The 18,828-nt window shown below is 33.7% G+C and overlaps 1 protein-coding gene across 1 annotated transcript in view; it reads right to left on the bottom strand.

The window, feature by feature from the left end:
• Positions 1-18,828, bottom strand: part of ADGRB3 (adhesion G protein-coupled receptor B3) — a 658,639-nt gene that overhangs the window by 378,250 nt on the left and 261,561 nt on the right. The window contains exons 4-6 of the mRNA XM_063096759.1: positions 14,680-14,844; positions 2,735-2,899; positions 1,635-1,799 (exon numbers count right to left, since the gene is read on the bottom strand). Of these exons, the coding sequence (XP_062952829.1) occupies positions 1,635-1,799; positions 2,735-2,899; positions 14,680-14,844 (495 nt within the window). The remainder of the gene's footprint in view (positions 1-1,634; positions 1,800-2,734; positions 2,900-14,679; positions 14,845-18,828) is intronic.

The following is an 18,828-nucleotide window of genomic DNA, read 5'->3' as shown; positions in this document are numbered from 1 at the left end:
GGAAATCAAGCAGAGTTGGAACTCCAGTATATAAACCAACTAGACTAAGCAAAACCAGGTTATTTATAAATCCTGCTCTGTTGGTAAAATAATTTAAGGATGATATTACTGCACATGAAAAGTAAACAGATAAATATCAAAGAAACCCACCTTTATTTTGTAAAAGGCGAAAGATTTATACGATCTGAAGAGAAACCTGAGTGTTTTATTTTGATATATAAAAAAATTCTATGCTCAATTAGGCAGAGGCATTTTTGAAACTAATACTCACATACAATTTCTGATGTATAATGCAATTTGTGTTTATAAAAGTACCAGATTAGGATGTATTCAAAAACTTGTACTGTATATATAGTTGTCCCTTTATAAGTGTTAATTTATAAATTATTTACCTGATTCAAAAATTCATTTTAATCATGAAAATAATATTTATGTAGTTCTAAGTAACTTGTGTTTTTTTCAAATCATATTATATGAAAAGAGTACAATAAAAATATGAATAATACCAAAAAGTATAGTGTAATATAAAGTTTTCTCAGTTTTATGTGATAATTTTTCAATCTGCCTTTAATCATGAAAGCTGGCAAACAAACCTGACAAATAAGGCATATTATCTTTTTTTAAATAGATTTGTAAAATGTTTTCCAAACAGCAGGTGGCAATCTTTGTAAATTTGCAGAAGCACTCTTACCTCTATATATGTAGACGAAAGACAGTTTTAAAAAATATGCCCAGACTGGGTTAGATAACTTCAAATTTTAAAAGGGTCTTATTTAATCATGCTTTACTATTCTAATAAAATTTCTCCCTGGGCAAAATCAATGTTTTTGCTTAATGATTTTTAATTTTTGTGCAGCACAGGAGAAATTTCACAGTGCTAATCTGTTTAGGTATCCTTCTTATCAAAATCCTGCTTCCTTGTTACTTATCATTCTGAATTCATACGGCCTTAAGAATTAGCACAATTAATTTTAGATCTTTTTTAAGCTCTAAAAAAACCTGCTGTAACCTATTGTTACTCAAAGTCCATTTCCTGTTAGTATTCTTAGCATTGAACTGTGAGAAGTCTTTAGAATTCTAACTACGGAGAAATACAAAGTTTTGACTCTTGGCTATCTTTTAGAATACCTTGGTTTTTCTAAATGGAAGTAGTCAGGTTAGATGGAGACAGGTATTCACAGCTTTGTGCACTGAAAATGAACCTCCAAGATCCTGCAACCACCTGCACTTACTGTACCACCAGGAGCCTGATAGTCTAGCTTCCCCACAAAGAGTTACTAATATCAACAGGACTCTAACTGGGTTTTCAAATTCTCTAGGTTCAGCATTTTCCTCAGTACCCTTCACTAATTTAAACCATTTCCAATCTTGCTACTGTTCAGTGTGGCTACCTTTGTATTACCATATTTTTCAATGTCATTTGGAAACAAATAAGTTAAAAAACCTATAAAACTATTCTCTGACACATAAACAGAGGATGCCCCATATATAACAGGAACAGGTAAATTGCTACTTATTATTAGCAATCCTTAAATTGAGGAAATATTGCCCTTAACTAAAGATGATATTTTTAAATCTCTTTTTTGGGGGGGGGGGCGTTAAAAATATTTCCACTATGATAATTTCATTCTCACCAGGGCACCGCTGCTCACTGCATCTTCTCACTTCTTCCCCTGTTCCTTCACACTGCTGCCCAGTTATTGCTGCACCCTGACACGTCCTTATTCGCCTTTCCCAGCCACCGTCACAGGACTTGGAACATCCACTCCAATGACCCCACTGATTCCACTGACCATTGGCTGAAAGAAATGTGTTATCATCAATAGCAGTAGTCTACCACACACTGCTTTAGGAATTTTAAAACCTGAGAAGATTACTGACTCTTTAACTTTTATTAATCTACCACCATCAGTAAGCATTATTCAGACATTTGATTTATTGGTCAAATAAAGAGCATTGTGTTTGACAGAGGTTCATATAGGCATGTCTGACTTCAAATGGACATTGAACCTTACTTGTAAAAAGTGTAAATTCAGTGCAGTTAATCAGCTTTGTCGGTATCTAATCTCAGAATCTCCTGTATTTTTTTACTTCATTAACATCGCTGCTGTGGATTGACTATTCCCCCAAAACCTGTGGAAGCTTGATCCCCGTTGTAACAATGTTGAGAAGGTGGGAAACCAGACTATGGCAGTGTTGAAAGGCAGAGCCTTTAAGAGGTGATCGTAGTGTGACAACTATGCCATTGTGAATGGATTAATCCACTCGTGGAGTAATGGGTTAATGATTTAGTGGGTTGTCATGGGAGTGGCACTTGTGGCTTTATAGGGAGAGCAAGTGAGCACTTGAGAGAGCCCTTGCCATTCTAGCCATGTGATTGCCTTAGTTGCCATGGGATCCTATAGAGAGTTCCCACCCAGGAAAAGGCCCTCACCAGGTGTGAGGCCCCTGGACTATGGCCTTCCCAGCCTCCAAAACTGTAAGAAATAAATTTTGTTTTCTTATAAATTACCCAGTTTCAGGTATTCTGTTATAAGCAACAGAGAATGGACTAATACAACAAATAAACTCCAGTATAATAGAACAAGCATACAATTGAATAAGTTCTGATATAATTGGCTTCATTTATTAAAAAATATATAATTATCATCTTATTATTTCATGACTATCTGGCATGGTTCTGTCACTTTACATAAATGGCAGGTGCCCTTTACATGCAGGAATCAGGCCTTACCTGTACACTCGGGGTTATAGCACTCTCTGCTTTCTGCCCAAGGCCCTCTGCATTCGGAGCCCCCATGAGCAGCTGCAGTGCACTGCCGACTTCTCTGCTGGGTCCCATTTGAGCACGTCACAGAGCACTGGCTCCACGGACTCCATTCCTGCCACTGCCCATCAACTACCAAAGCAGAAAGAGAGACCACATAAGGGGATCTTCTAATAGGGAAGGCTGTACAAAAAGAACATTGGTAAAACTAACCTTGCAGATGAATCCCAATCAATGGACTCTGAATGAATACAGTGGAAGATCACACTGGCATGAGATTTAATTATTACTCGTCCCTCCCAAACTACTATTACCTTATTTTCTCACTTCTATTTTCTTTTATATATCCAGTATCTCTTTAGATCCACTTATCCCTTCAAAAATATTGATTGATGGCTCAAAATGAAAGGCCTTATGCTAGGAGATGGGTACATAGAAAAATGAACAAAATTAATACTGACCAGTACCTCATAGAACTCATATTTTAGAGAAGGAATCTCTAGAAATAAATAATTAATTATAAGCTTCATAAAAGAATTATATAGCAATATTTCAAAGGATAATTTCAGGACACAGTGAAATAAGAGTTCAGAGAGTCCAGGGAGTCTTCCTTTACAAACTGAGGTTTCAGGCAAGCCTAGAAGGATAAGTGAGAAAATACCTAGGATAAAGTTATGTTCCATGCAGAGGGATATACAAAGGCCCTTGGCAGAAGACACATGGGCACTTCTAGGAAATGGATGAAGACCATTGTTAACAGAATGTAGAGAGCCAGGTGGAAAGATGGAGCAGAGGACATTAGTAAAAAGGCAGAGGCCAGATTTTGCAAGATTTTTGTCAGCTGTGTTAAGGATTTGGGGTATTAGTCTCAGATCATTAAGAAGCTGTTGACTAATGATCAGATCTAGTGCAAAGTGTTGAAAGAATTACAGGATAAGCTGAGGAAGGTCTGAGCTAGGATGATGAAGCAGTGCTGACAGAGTGTCCTGGAAAGATTAGAAAGCTGTGAGGGAAGGATGGTGAAAGAACTCCTGAAGAACTGGCCATGGCAACTAAAGCAGAGAGAGAATCCAGGTGATGGCCAGATGTCCTGTGTCTGATGAGTGCAATTTAATATAGTCTGCTGAACTCCACTTGTCTTTGGGAGATTCAAATTGAGAATAATTTATCTATTCATTCGTTCAAATGACTTTTTGAGACTATTAATATTTAGGCACTGTGATAGGTGTTAATGAGAGATAGAGAAATAATAAAATATAAATCCAACCTAGAAAATCCTATAATTTAGGGCATTATGCATGCAAATAAATAAATAAATAAGTTAAAGGCAATACCATTTTAACATGGCACATGAATGGTTTAGGCTTTCAGAGGACAGATTACAGCTACTAGGGGGGTAATTATATTAGACTTAGAATGGTGAAATTTAAAAACAGCTAGATGGCTGGCAAGTTAGTTCAGGTGGTTAGAGCATGGTGTTGATAATGCCAAGGTCAAAGTTTCAAATCCCTGTACCTGCTGGCTGCCCCCAAAACAACAACAACAACAAGAAAACCCCCCAAAATAAAACAGCCAGTCAGAAAGTACACATTAATGAACGGGTATCACTGTGTTTCAATAGAATGGTAAAATCTGAATAATTTCCACAAATGAAACAGCATTGGCAAAAGCATAAGCCTATATGCCACAAAACAGAAGTCAGCAAAAGATTCAACCAAAAATATTTACTGGACTAGAATGCATAAACTAGCATACAAATGTTATAAACACACTAGTATACGACTGTCTACTTTTTCCAATATCATTTCATGGTCCTTAGTCAATTTGATCACCAGTAAAAGAGAATTCACTATAAATCCAAAGTTCCAATATAAGCTAATGTTGCTGCGAAAATACATCCAAATAAATGAGAAATCCTGGCAGAATATAAGTAAGTACTTTCAATTTAATTTCAAGCCTTACATGTAGCTATTAAAAAGGAGGTTGTTTAATAGGTTTCTAGCTGTACCTAATAAAACCTTTGTGAGATTAAAAATCACAAAATGCCAATTTAATCATCTCATTCATGTCATTTTAGCATCTCACTTTATTAAAAGTATCTGATACAATCTATTGACTATGTAGTCCATCTGCCAGACAAAAAAAGAAAAATTTAGTGAATCAAAAGGACATTATAAATTATCTATTTCTCCTCTATTTTGGCTTTAAAGATGAGTGCATTTTTCGTTTCAGAATTTTGCTTTTCAAAGATAACACTTACTGAGCTTGTATTATGAGCCCTCACTAACCTAAGCATTCTGAGAAGGGTTTTTAAAAAAAGATTCATGCCTTGCATCTTACAATCTATTTGGCAAAAGGATGAGAACATTTGGAAAGCAACTCAGACACAAAGATTAATTAGGTGATGCCAACCTAACCTTAGTGCTGAGTGACTAGAAGAAAGGAATATGTGATGTCCTGAAGTATTCTGGTTTGAGGTAAATGTTTAGTATGCTTTATTATAAATGTAATATGAGGGTACTTCAAAAAGTTCACGGAAAAGTAGAATTAAAGATAATATAAATCTTTTCATGATCTTTTGAAGTACCCTCGTCATTACACACTCATTGGCAAAAAAGAGAGGATGAGTTTTTCTCACTAAGAAGATGTGAAATCAGGAATGAGCAGGTCTAATGTGGAAATCAGAAGATAACTTGGCAGGGGGTTGTATTTCTATGAGGAATCAGGAAAGACTGCTGAAAAGAGATTAGGGAGGATGGGAATACCTATCTGTGAAGTGTTTTGCTCACCAGGCTTTTCCTGAAAGACGATACTAAATCACCGCTAGTAAAAATATTTTAAAAGACATATTCTATGTTTTGGCTAAAATTCAAGAATAAGTTAATATTAGAAAGTTGAGGGACGATATGAGGTTCAACACTACCATAAACATAAACAAAACATGTACTGTAAGTATGAACAGTTTTGTTTACAAAGTCAGTTACAGAAGAGAAATAACAATGAAATTGAAGAAGTATCAAGTAGACATTTTTTGCTGTTTTATTTTACACTGAGAACTGGAAGATCCTTTCATTGAACATTAATGGCACTGTTATTAAAGATTTGACTTGACAAAGTAGTAACTCATTGGATATAAAAAGCAAAAGAGGAAAAACCCAATATTTCTTTAGTGTGTCAAGTCCAAGCGACTGAGAAAATAAAAAATTGGGAAATCAGAAAGGAGAGGGATATATGAATTTAACTTAAAGGTTTAGATGACAGACATACATGATATACAGATATACATAAAATAACTTCTTTTAATGCCAAATGTGAGACATTGTTTTATTTTTAGTTTCTTTTTTTTCTGTTTGATATCCTAGAATTTATTTTTTAATTATTAATTATTGTGTTCTTTTTAGGGACTTCAGCCCCAAAATATTTCAGGAAATGATAATGGCATTTTATTGAATAGAAAAAAAAAAAAAAAAAAAGGTAGGGTGGGAGGTTTTGGAGAGGTGGAAATTAAGAGTTCAGTTTTGGGCATGTAAGCATTTTCAAGTAAGATATGCATTTCAGAGATAAATGTTGAGATATTTAAAAATAAAAACCATTTATTATATTATATATCTACATTTCTTCTTTTATAACCACTTATCTAGGTATTCCAAGAAGTGAAGGGACAGCTTTTTTCTTTTTATCTGATATTTGACTTGTGAGCCCAAGTGGTAAGCGGCTTCTCCTTCAACCCTGCATGCAGATTTGGCTCTTCACCTGGTTTAGTGACCAGGCAATAGAGACAATCAATGCTTCTCCTTCCCCAATGCCCATCCCATATGTACAGCTGACTTCTGACATTTGTAAGAGGAGACTCCCAGGGTCATTGCAAACCTATGAATTTAAAAATACCCCTAAGCTTTCTTTCTAAAACTGTGTTCCTATTGAAAGCTGATTCACATCTTGGCATCTGGTCAAAAAAAAGTTCCCTGATAAGTTGGGAAAATGTAAACCCTCCACAACACCTCTTGGAGTCTCGTAATGCACCCTTATGTAAGAATTTACAGAGAATTTAGGCTGTGACTGGCATTGCTCCAGTGGGTCCTAGGGGGGACTGTAGTGATAAAGATTGACCAAGCTATGCTGTTATAAACATGTAGTCTGGGAGCAGGGGAGAGGGAGGCTGTGGCAGAGATAGATGATTAACAAATAAACAAATGAATAAACAAGAGAGTTTCAGCTAGAGGTGTGATGAAGGCATTTTTGAGGGAGTGTTCAGCTCAGCCTCTTGGAGGAGATGCTGTTAGAGCTGAATCTGAATCACTACAAGGAGCCAGCAATGTGAAAATCTGTAGAAAGTCTACACAAATGCAAAGTCTTGGGGTCAAGAGAGCTTTGTGTGTTAGGGATCGAGAGAAGTCTGGGGCATGTGGGGATCGTGACAAGGGGGATGTAGTAGCCGGTGTTTCCAGATGTTGTGCAGAGCCAGATCTTATAGGGTCCTGTGGGCCATGTGACCAGGGAAGGTGTGAAGCTATGAGAGAACTTTCAAGTAGGGAAGTGACATGATATAATTTTCATTTTAAAACATAATTTGCCGCTTTGTGGAATGGATTATAGCGGGGCAAGAATGGGTGCTGGGAGATTAGTTAGAGGACTGTACTATATACTCTATACTAGATAGAGCTGGTGGTGGCTTGGAGTATGGTGGCATCAGTGGGCACAGAAAATGGATGAATTTGTGATATTTTCTTCATGTAGAGTTGACAGGTTGGTAGAGGGGTGAAGAAGAATAGAGAACCAAGGTTGACTTTTAGGTTTTTGGCTTAATCAAATAGGCAAAGGGCAGATCCTTTTGTTGAACTGGGTTACACTAGTTTTCAAACAGATCAGAGGGTATACAGTCCTGAAATCAAGTTTTCTCTTTTTATGATGTTGAATATGGAATGCTATTTTACACATAATGCAAGCATTAAGCATTAAGTGCTGCATTAAAGAGTGCTGCACTGTTTAAATCTGTGCTCCCAAATTTATTTGAAAAGTATCCTTTCCCTACTTTTTTCCCCCCATGGGACACCATTTGGTAAACACTGCACTAGAATACATAATTTCTTTTATTATATGCAGCCAGATCAGAATTAATACCTTCTTAGTCCTTTTCAATTTCTCATTTCCATCATAAGCACTTGCCGTTTTCTTTTTTTAACGTTATTTTTCAGTTTAAAAACTCCAAATTCCTATTACCTTATGAGCCATTCTACAAAGGCGATTAAGAACAGAGAATAAGGCTGTGTTTTGAAGCTGTGAGAATGCTGAGAAATCACCTTGTCATACCATCATGTAATGTGCTTCCTTATATGCCAATGTCACAATGGGGACAGTTACAGTTTCGCCTTAGCAATGTGACAAATTACCATATTTTCTGGACCCAGAGAGTTAAAATTGCAAAGACTAAATTGCTAGATTCCCGGGGCTTACTTTATTATGTGAACTTCCTCTGGCCATATATATGGAGTTGCAATTATGTTCATCTGGAAGAAAAAACTGCCTCCTGTGCACAGAGGCCAAGTGAAGTTATATGATACATTTTAATAAAAATATTGTTTTTCAGTCTATTTTCACATCTTGAACAATAACTGGTAAGAATATAAAATAGGTTAGGTAACAATAACCACAGATTATGTATGCACTCAAATATGAATATTTTGAGTAATAAAACTATCATTTCAACAACTGTTCTGTTTTGAATATTACTTGTTGACCAACTTCTATGTAGGGAGGAGTTGATGGGGGACAATTCAGGGGCTTTGAAGTTATGTGATTTAGTGATGGCAATGCTGGAGAACTCAGATTTACTGTGAATTGGGAGTTACCCAGGGATCTAGAAAGATGCTTTCTGGATATAAGACTAAAATACAAGTGTTCAGCCTCTTGCTTAAACATATGCTAAAAAGTAAAAATTCATTTTCCCACTTGCTGTTTGAAAATATACTACAAAAGAGGAAAAATCAAAATTCAATATCATTTTTAAAAATTAGAATTAAAAATATTGTCAAGTGATCATGGTAATTATAAGAAGGATTTTTAAAAACTTAGTAAGGAATGAGAGAAAAATATTAAATAGTTAAAAATAAAAAGGCAAACCAAGGTTAATAAAGACATAATTTTTAAAAATCTTATAAGTTAAGAACTGGAAGATCACTGGAATAATGCTAAAAATCTAAAATGACACAAAACAAATACAATTGCCATACAGCAGACTAAAAGATTAAGAAGATAAAATCCAAATTAATTAAAAAACAGGTTAATGAGGTATCATTTGAGTTTCAAATTATAACATCCTCATGCAGAGACAATCAGGGACCTTTGATCCAAGGTCGGGCAAATATTTGACATCTTCCCAGTCACTGTCTTTACCAGAAGGGCTCCCTGCAGAAGAACCACAGGCATGTCATCTTCTCATAGATGATGGGGGTCAAAATTTTAGATCCACAAGAGACTGAAGTCTCTTGCTCCAGATAACAGAGATATTTGGGTGCAGCTTTGTTCCTGAGGACCTACTCTTGGCGATTCTTTCCATCTTCTTAGGGTTTGGAAGAGTTTAAAAATGTACCTGAAAACTACAACCTGGCAGCATCTCTATAGGGGGGCCTTGGCTCACAGGAATGCATTTTTTAAATGCAAGACAACTGGTGTGGCACGGCCCAGCCTCACAGACTACAGTCTTGTATGTAAGGATTTCTCCCTGGTACAAGCCTGGGAAAAGAATCCCTTTGAGTCTATGATTGAGTCTGTAGAGCTCAAAAAGTATAATCCTGAGTTTATTTGACCAATTTCTTCTGAAATCCCTTAATTTTAAAGTAATATCCTCATATAAATCATGATAAATATCCTCCACTTTATATCAAGTTCTATGCTTTTCAAGGTACTTCTTCCTAATTTTAATCATGTATCAATCCTAAGATATGGAAAGGTAATGAATACTGGCTTCATAGTGTGAATGACAAAATTGAGGAAATAAAGAAGATGAATATTGCATAAGTAAATATTTCTAATTAAAAACTGGAACTGAACCTCAATCATGTCTTCTGAATTCCAGACCTCTCTTTTTCCCAATGAATCATATAATAAAATTCATTTATACATATTTCAATAAATGCATGAAAACTTACTTATTTGCCAATAGATCTTTCATTTATTTTAGTCTTTAATCTGTCAATTATTATTTATCCTTATCCTCTATATTATTTGTACTCTATTGCATGATTATATGTCAGGTTGAGAAATGGAAAAACTGAAGCAAAAAGAGGACCAAATGAATCCTTCAGTCTTTAACACTGAGGGCAAGTATTATTACTATAAAGTAAAATCGTATGAAGGAAATTACTATAAAGCTTGAGGCTTTAGACTAAGAACTTAAACTTTTATATTCTCCATATAAATTTTATTTGGGGTATATATATATATCTATATAATTTTAATAAAAGGCCTACTAGCAAATGCAAACATTTCATTATGTCTGACTTTTTCTCCAGTTAAATATTAATAAAAATCAAAACCATTAAAGACAGAAGCTTCTAAAGTGATGAAATCACTCTAGAGGGGGAGTCACCATAAGAAGACATCCAGGGACTGGTTTGGCAATTAAGCTGGACTTCAGTGTTGTTGGCAGCTTGCCTGGTGCTAACACCTAGTTCATGTTATCTCTTGTTGGACCTAAACCCTCTTAGAGAACGTTAATATCAGGCAAAGTCACTTCAGAGACAATAACAAAGTCACAGTGCAACCCACAAAGTAACAAACATTCCTCTCTCAGGTAATATGAGGGACTGCTACTTCTTTACCAATTGTAGCTAGTCTTCCTTCTGCCTTGATGATTTATTACATTACCCAGTCATAGAATTGTTCCCTCTTCCTAACAGGATTCAATCCAGAACAAAGCCCTTCTACCTTAACTCTCTCCAAAGTCACCTGACACAGCTTAAATCCCTTAATAATTCTTTTCTAATACCCTCTCACTGAAATGCCCCACAGTTCCTTGTGTTGGTTTCTACTCATTGACAAGAGTAATGAACTTAGCTTGCTCAACTACAGGTGTGATCCTGATGGGCTTTGGCTGGAGGGCAGAGACAAAACAGTACTAAAACTTTCACAGCATTTGCTATTTACCAGGAACTCTCCCTTGTAGCATCTACATTGTCCTCTTATCAGTCCTGTAAATATTGTCTCCATTTCGTAGATGAATAAACCAAGGATCAGAGGAAGAGCACAGTCATATTAAAAGACACAAATCCATTTAAATATATGTATTCTCTTGCAAAAGTCCAAGATCCTTTCACTACATCACCTTACAGGTAACATATTACTAAATAAATATAGGAAATAACCTCCAAAAAACTGGGATGAGTATTACAAATTTAGATATATGCTTGCTAAGAATATGCATTCAAGAGTAATTTATTGGATACTATCAGGTACAAAGTTTTATGGAGAGATAAACAGAAAGTGGAAGAGAAGTTCCTTGTCATCAAATATGTCAGTTAATACCATTACAAGCTCAGTGGTCAATTAGTGACTGCAATGAAAATGCAGAGAAAATAGAAAACACAGGATGGACTGCCAGAAGTTTTAAGTTTCGTGAGATAATAGAAACAGACCACTAAAACTATTGAACACACACATACACACACCTCTTCATAATATCTCAGTTATTAGTATAGATGACAAAAGGAGAAAAAGGATATAACATTATGATTATGAGCCAATGAATATATAATAGTGAATTCCTTTTGTTGCTCTATGCCTCCTGCCCATATCCCCCAATCAACGTCAGCCTCTGTTTTCAGACATGGCATAGGAATTAGATCTGTAACTAAAGACTCAAACTAGGAAGTACCAAATCTACCCTTCCTTTCTTTCATCTCTTTGCATATGGATCCCAAGCAGATGGTTTTCCCTCACCTCAAAAGAAGTGAGAGAAAGATGGACATTAACTAAAGTAACTATTTGATAAGACATTATCTATTTCTAGGTAGATATCAAACTTTGCATAGATAAAAATATTTCATTATTTGATGTGAACAATACATGTCATCCCTACATAGTGTCTACTTCATTATATGGGTAATACGTGTATTTCTTAAAAGCAGGATGCTGGAATGCTGTTCTGGCATGATCACACACTGAAATGTCATGCCCATTACCACAACCTGTATTGTCAAATCTTGCAAAAGTAGTAAGTAGTTAGAGATTCAATTTATGGTTTCAAATATTTCTTCTGCCCTTTTCTTGTCAGTACTTCATACTAGGCTTAATCCAGGAGAACCAGTGTTTAGGTCTTGACCTACTTTCTTCACTGCTGATGTACTTCCTACCATAACTTTATCCCTTGAGATTATGACATAGGGATCTCAGATAGAATGGCTACAAGAAATGTTAGCTGAAACTACTGCATCTTCAAGTTACCACCTTGCATTGAAGCTGGAGTATTTATATGCATTTTCCAGAACTGCATTTAACTTTTCACATGCATGTGTCTGAATCTTCTGAATAGATTATAAATTTTTTGAGATCAAGGACGATATATTCTTCTCAATAGTGTCATACATCTAGTTGATACTTGATAACGCTTTTATATTCAGTGAAGGTGCTTGAGTTTAGCTATAAGAAAATCAGATCACAGGAAAATTCTAAATGTTTGCCCCACCCAAATGAATCTTACATGTTTTAAAATCATAATGCCACAATTTTTGGTAAATTATAAAAATATATTTTTAAATTAGAGTTATTAAAGTTCCTTTTCATGGTAAGTAAATTGGGATACAACATGGTAAGAATTTTACATCTTTTACAATGCAACTAAATTCAAGAATGGAAATAGCAGGAGTCAGAAATGACACATGATAAATTTAAGTACTCAAGGATGAACCCATAATGCTCACTTTTGAGAGAATATGAGCTAGGCCAGAATTACAAATAATGGATACAAAATGCCCAAAAATAAAGGACCTACACAAAACTAAGCCATCAATTTTGTTGGTCTTAGAGTGATTCCAATGATAGTGTAATACCATTCAAAACCAACTAGCTTGAAAACACATACAGTTACTACTTGAGTGATAAAGCCACAACTATATCAACTGAGGAAAATAAATTTTCATATCTGAATTCTGACAATATAGCCTTCTTATCTACTGATATTCAAATATTCCACTCCTAGAAAATCTCATGGAAAATAGGCTATGAGAAACCTGATTCACAACATTTCAAATGATCAGTGCCATTATATCTTTGTACTCATGGAGATCAAGTGAGGTAAAAGAAGAAATAAAAACCAATGTATTAAAAGAGATTCTGTAATTAGCTTATTTTATATTATCTATTATTTCACACTCAATGGACAAATAAGAGTAAACTACATTGAGTTTTCTGTAAATGTGATAGCTCAGCTCTAAAAAAAATAAAAATTGAAAATTTGTATAAGCTTTCCCAAATACCTGGAAAAAAGGCAGTGCCTAAATATATATATGTGTGTGTCTGTGCCTACCAGTGTGTTTATGTATAGAGAGAAATAAGACAGACTATAACTGATCTCATAAATAGACTTTCTGGGGGTAATATACAAATAATAATCATGATTTTGACTCCCAATTTTCATAATTACATGAATATTGACATGTATGACATACTTATAACTCACAGAATTCATGAAATTCTAGGAAGTAAGTAATGATATTATTTAATAAAACTCCTTCATCTTGTATGTCACTAAGTATAGGAACCTAGTAGTCTTTCTCTGAAGTAAAGGGAACAACTTGTCAGATGACTGTTGCACATCTACATATTGGAAAACTTTTCACGTTCTTCAGATGTTTTGAATACTTAAAATTTCCAGAAGAACTTTGAATCATTGCCTTATAACGTAAGATATTAACTTGGGAATATAGAGTACAAATGGGACTAAATGTGAGTTGGATAATGTGTTTGGAGGACGTTAACGGGATCCCAGCTTGGCATGCAGAATATAACTAAATAGGCTAGTGAGAAAATCTCCTGAGGAATAGATGAGTGATTATTTATACTGTTTTTTTTTCCATCTTTTTAGCCTTTACCATTCACCATCCATGTCTATCTTTTCCCTTAAAATGTGCCTTTGCTAATTCTGGGAGGGTCTATCATTTATGTGTGTGTATTCTCTCCCTTATTGAGAACCTGTTGAGGCTAGAGATCAGTCTTATACATTTTGGAGGTACTTGTATTATGTTTGAATGTTTGAATAACCTAAATAACAGCATCATGAAGGCTTCTGTCTCGCATAATGGTTGAAATTAATTATGAAGAATAGATAAAATAAAATTGCAACATTTTAAAGGAAGGAAAAATTAAAGATAACATAAACACACTCTAAGAACAGACCATATAGTCTTCATACTCACATAAAGATTATGTACCATTTATGATCTAATACCTTTATGCACCTAGCAGTAGATCTATAAAGTTTGATTTCCTAGCAAATATCTGTCATTTTCATACATGGTCAGTTGTATATTCCCACTCCTTAATTGAATGAGTGTGAGAGGATAACATTGGAAGGAATGCCTCTAAATCATCTCTTTAGTTACAGTATAAAGACTTTCAAGTCTTTAGGGCTCCTTATAACTTTCCTAGTTTGGAAAACCAAGTGTTGATAAAATCTGAGTGGAAATCATTAATATAGAAATACAATAAATTTGAGCATTCATTGGTACTCACTCAAGGAAATATTATACACCACTACATATAGCAGAATCAGGAAAATTACTCAATTTTAGGCAAGAAACAACTCTCCAATGTGACAAAATAAAAATTGTACTCTTAATATCTCCTATGTAGTGTACCCTAGGGACCATATATAAAGTACATAAATGCAAAGTTCATCAAATGCAGAGTATGCTCACCTGGACAGAGAGCAATATTACAAGGCTTATGATGTGTTTCAGGTCCTTCGCATGGCCTTCCTCCATACTGAGGAGGTGTGCACGACCTCGTTCTGGTTCTTTGGCCTCGACCACATGTAAATGAACACAAACTCCATGGTGACCATTCCTCCCAAACTCCATGTACTGTAATAAAGCAAAGAAGCTTCAACAACAAAAGCAGAAGGCAATGTCAAATATTTCTATCAAACATATAAGTATGAAGATATTTTAAAAACTCGAGATAACATTCTTATTTGCTATAAAATGCAAAAGTTAATTCAAAAATTTGTTACAATAATGGAAAACTGCATGAGCTTTTTTCTGTATATGAACACTTAATTCACGTTATAAAGTTTAAACTTTTCCTTTTGTTTACTGCAAATGCACTTCTCTTGCTCATGGTTACTCTTTAGTCAAAGTAACATCAACTAGTAGTACAGAATACTAAATATCTCATAACAGAGGTGATCTTCTGAAGGTAAATTTGCAGGTAAATAGCTAAGGGTCAAATTAATTCTTCTAATATTTGTAAAGTTTCAGAAGTAAAGAATTTTATGGTGTAAGAAAATTTAAAAAAAATCAAAAATTGATGGTACATATTTGAAGCAATGTTTAGAAAATAAATATATTTTTGCTATTTAAAAATTTGGATTAAAATTCACCATCTTTTGAATAAAACAGCAATTTCAAACAATGTAACTACCTGCATAAAATCCTCCTCTTTTACCTGTTTCAAAATTAGTGGCAAATATAAAAATCTCTTTCTAATGGCTATGAAACCAGAGGATGCTTTTCCTCCTCTAATAACTTGATAGAACTGGAAATCCTCCTAATGAATATAAATTTTTAAAGAAAGCAAGTGATCTAATTAAGATTATAGTTGACATAATTATGGATATATCAATACTTCAAGTATGCCACTACAATTAAGTCAAATTTGATCAGAAATAATAACACAATTTGTGTTCCTTCATAAAATCCACTGTGAGTAAATATTGATATATTTTACAAAAGACCATCAGACTTCAAAGTTTAGATCCCTTAAAGCATTTTCAAACAATCAGTTCTCTCATTCTGATTCTTAATGCTTGAGACAGTTAGTAATACCACTCCATGGATAATACAAGTAAAAAGAAGTCAGGAAAATCATGCTATTTTGTTCATAATCTCCTGTCTGGATGCTGAACCTCTGGTCTTACTATGCTCTTATAAGTTCAAGAGTTCAGATGTTTGATATGACACCCCCTGGGATAAATAGGGGTTAACAGAAATTTACAGTAGAAAATGATTAAAAAACAAAAAAGATGTTCATTTTCTCAGCATTGGTAAGGGTAAGCACAAGTCCACTAAAGTGGCAGAGGAATTATGTGAGTGTACACAATATATCTAGAATTTTCTTCATGTATATGCTGACCAAGTTGTTTCTTTAAAAACACATATATGCTACCTTAATTGTGAGGCACCACATTCTCTTCTATTTATGTTATTGAGTTACTGCAACTGTTTGTGAAAACATGTTCAAATATTGAAAAAATTAGCCAAATTTGAGTTATATTCAATTAAAACCTCTTTAAGATTCTGTAAAACTTTCCAGAAATATATTTTTAAAGGAATATATAGAAAAAGAACAAGAGAGTGAGAGAAATTAAGATGTTCTCATTTTTCCCATTAAAATTTTGGAAAACCAAAGCCAATTTGTATCTATTGCATAAAAATAAATGATATCTGTATTTAGCTTTATGAACACTATACACATATAAAATATATATATACACACATATATAAATATGCATATATGTATATATAATCAATTATAGCAGGAAATTTAGAAAGTAATTTACATAAATATATTTTATTATATAAAATGTATATTTTTACAATTTTTGCATTCTTTTCCAATTGTCAAAATTCCTCCATTCAAAAACAACTTTTTCTCCCACTATCTTCTATATAAAGTGTTAATGATACTATATGATATTCATATTGCTGGTTTTGTTTATTTTCTCTTCTATCAAATTACACTGTTCTATATGAATTGCAAAATCCCAGAAAAAAAAAATAAAAGCTGCTTAAGTTGGCAGATTTTTCTCCATAAGTCTATGAAAAGTTGACTATCCTTGATGGCTTAATTAAATTATGAAATTGAAATCCTCTGAAAATTAATGTTACAGTCTTTATTGTTACATAGTTAAATTTTGTGACTCCTCCAATAAAGCTACAATAATTTTTTCGCTTGAAAAGGACACAATATTATTAACAATTTGTTATTTTAGATACTAATGAATTAGTAGGAAATTATATCACACACTTTTAACATTTAGAGATGTTATTCGTAAGATTTATGTTAAAGATTAGACATTTTAATTTTAATGGCAAATTATTATATAAGTTCTTTTATTTTGCAGAAAAATATTTAAAAATATGTAGTTTATCTAGTCCATTTAAAAATGATCCTAATAAAACCAATGAATTTAAATTAAATTTATTTATTTTAATAGTTCTCTAAGTTCCTTAGCTTAGGCACTAGCCATATTATCACGTCTTCTTTGTGCCGACTAGAGATGAAATGAAAAATACACAATACATGATATATATTACCACCAGATTTTGAAATAAACATGCAAATTCTCTTATGATTTAAATTGGGCTATGCATAAAATAACCCCTTTTAGTGAAAGGTTTTTTTTTTTTTTTTTTTCCTTAAGAAATAAATGGAAACTATGACATTTACCAAAAAAAAAAAAAAAAAAAAAAAAAAATCAAAACCTTTTCTTAGCCTACATAAACTTCTACAGGATTAGAATACATATAAAGTAAACCAGTGGCTCTCAACTGTGGGCAATTTTAACCTGTTAGGGCACATTTGTCAATTTCTGGACACATTTTTGGTTGTCACAAATCAGGGGAAGGAGGAATGCTACTGGCATCTACTGGGTCAAGTCCAGGGACGTTGCTAAACACTCAAATAAGCATTGGCCAGCCCCCCACAACAAAGATTTATCAGGGCCAAAAATGTCAATAGTACAGCAGTTGAGAAACCCTGGAGTAGACCATAAAACAGTAATTCAACCAGGACAGTAAACATACAATTGAATGTAGCTTTCTACTTTTCTCTGTTTACTTTCTGTTTATCTCCATAGTTTTCTACTCTGAATAACAAGAGCTTTTAAAGAGAGTACAAGGTCAAAGCAAAAATTTTGCAAAAGGATAGATATCTTAAGATTCATATTAGAAGTAACACATTATTATGAAATTTAATTAAGAAAACCCTTCTTTGGAAATTTAAGTTAAATTGAAGTAACAAATTTATAAAAATTTGATTAGCCTTCTGTGGTGAAAATAAATATAAGCTCTAGTTCTATCATTCCACATCTTTTGTGGAAAGTGACTTTAATATTCATTTTGTCCTTTTCTTGTGTAATTGTCATCAATTAAATACTAAGTACATTTGAGTATCCACATTGTGACAATACAGTCAGAATGAGTAAATGAGCTAATTTTTTCTTTAGGAATTTGTTATTTTAGAAAGATGTTTACACTTATGTAAAATACTATTCAGATTTTTAAAATTCACTTTCTGTCATTTTCAAGGATATAGCAGATTGAAGATAAAGCGCATATTTACCAGCATGGCTAACCCAAAATATTTCATAACAGATATAATGACTATGTGAAAGAAATCCCAATTTCCTATAGTGGGATACTTACTCTACATTTAAAAAAATAATAACATTGTTCAATTATTCTTTATGTTTGGAATGTTAAAAAGAAATCAACAAAACTCTTTCATGATCTTAATTTAATAGTCTGTACTACAGCAGTGATTAAGATACATATTTATTATCATCAGTGCTATTTAACCAAATTTAGAAAGACAAAAGCTTTGTGTATATGAAGGTGAAGAGGAACTAGTAACTGGTATGAGTACCTCTTCTCTTAGGTGTAAGTATAAGAGGTTTAAGAAATTGAGAAACAGATTATAATCATAGAATATTATTCAGTTTTCTGGACATCAGACAGTAAAAGAGAGAGTTTAGCTGTTCTGCATGGGGGAAGCACTCTGGTCCTTGTACAGATGCTCTTCGTGCCCAGTGAAGTGTTTAATCAGTGGTCTCTGGCAGAAGGATG

Source organism: Cynocephalus volans, chromosome 5 (assembly GCF_027409185.1).
Source record: "Cynocephalus volans isolate mCynVol1 chromosome 5, mCynVol1.pri, whole genome shotgun sequence".
In the NCBI taxonomy this organism is placed as follows: Eukaryota; Metazoa; Chordata; class Mammalia; order Dermoptera; family Cynocephalidae; genus Cynocephalus; species Cynocephalus volans.
Note: the sequence above shows the minus strand (reverse complement) of the source record. Positions and strands in the feature narration are given on the sequence as shown.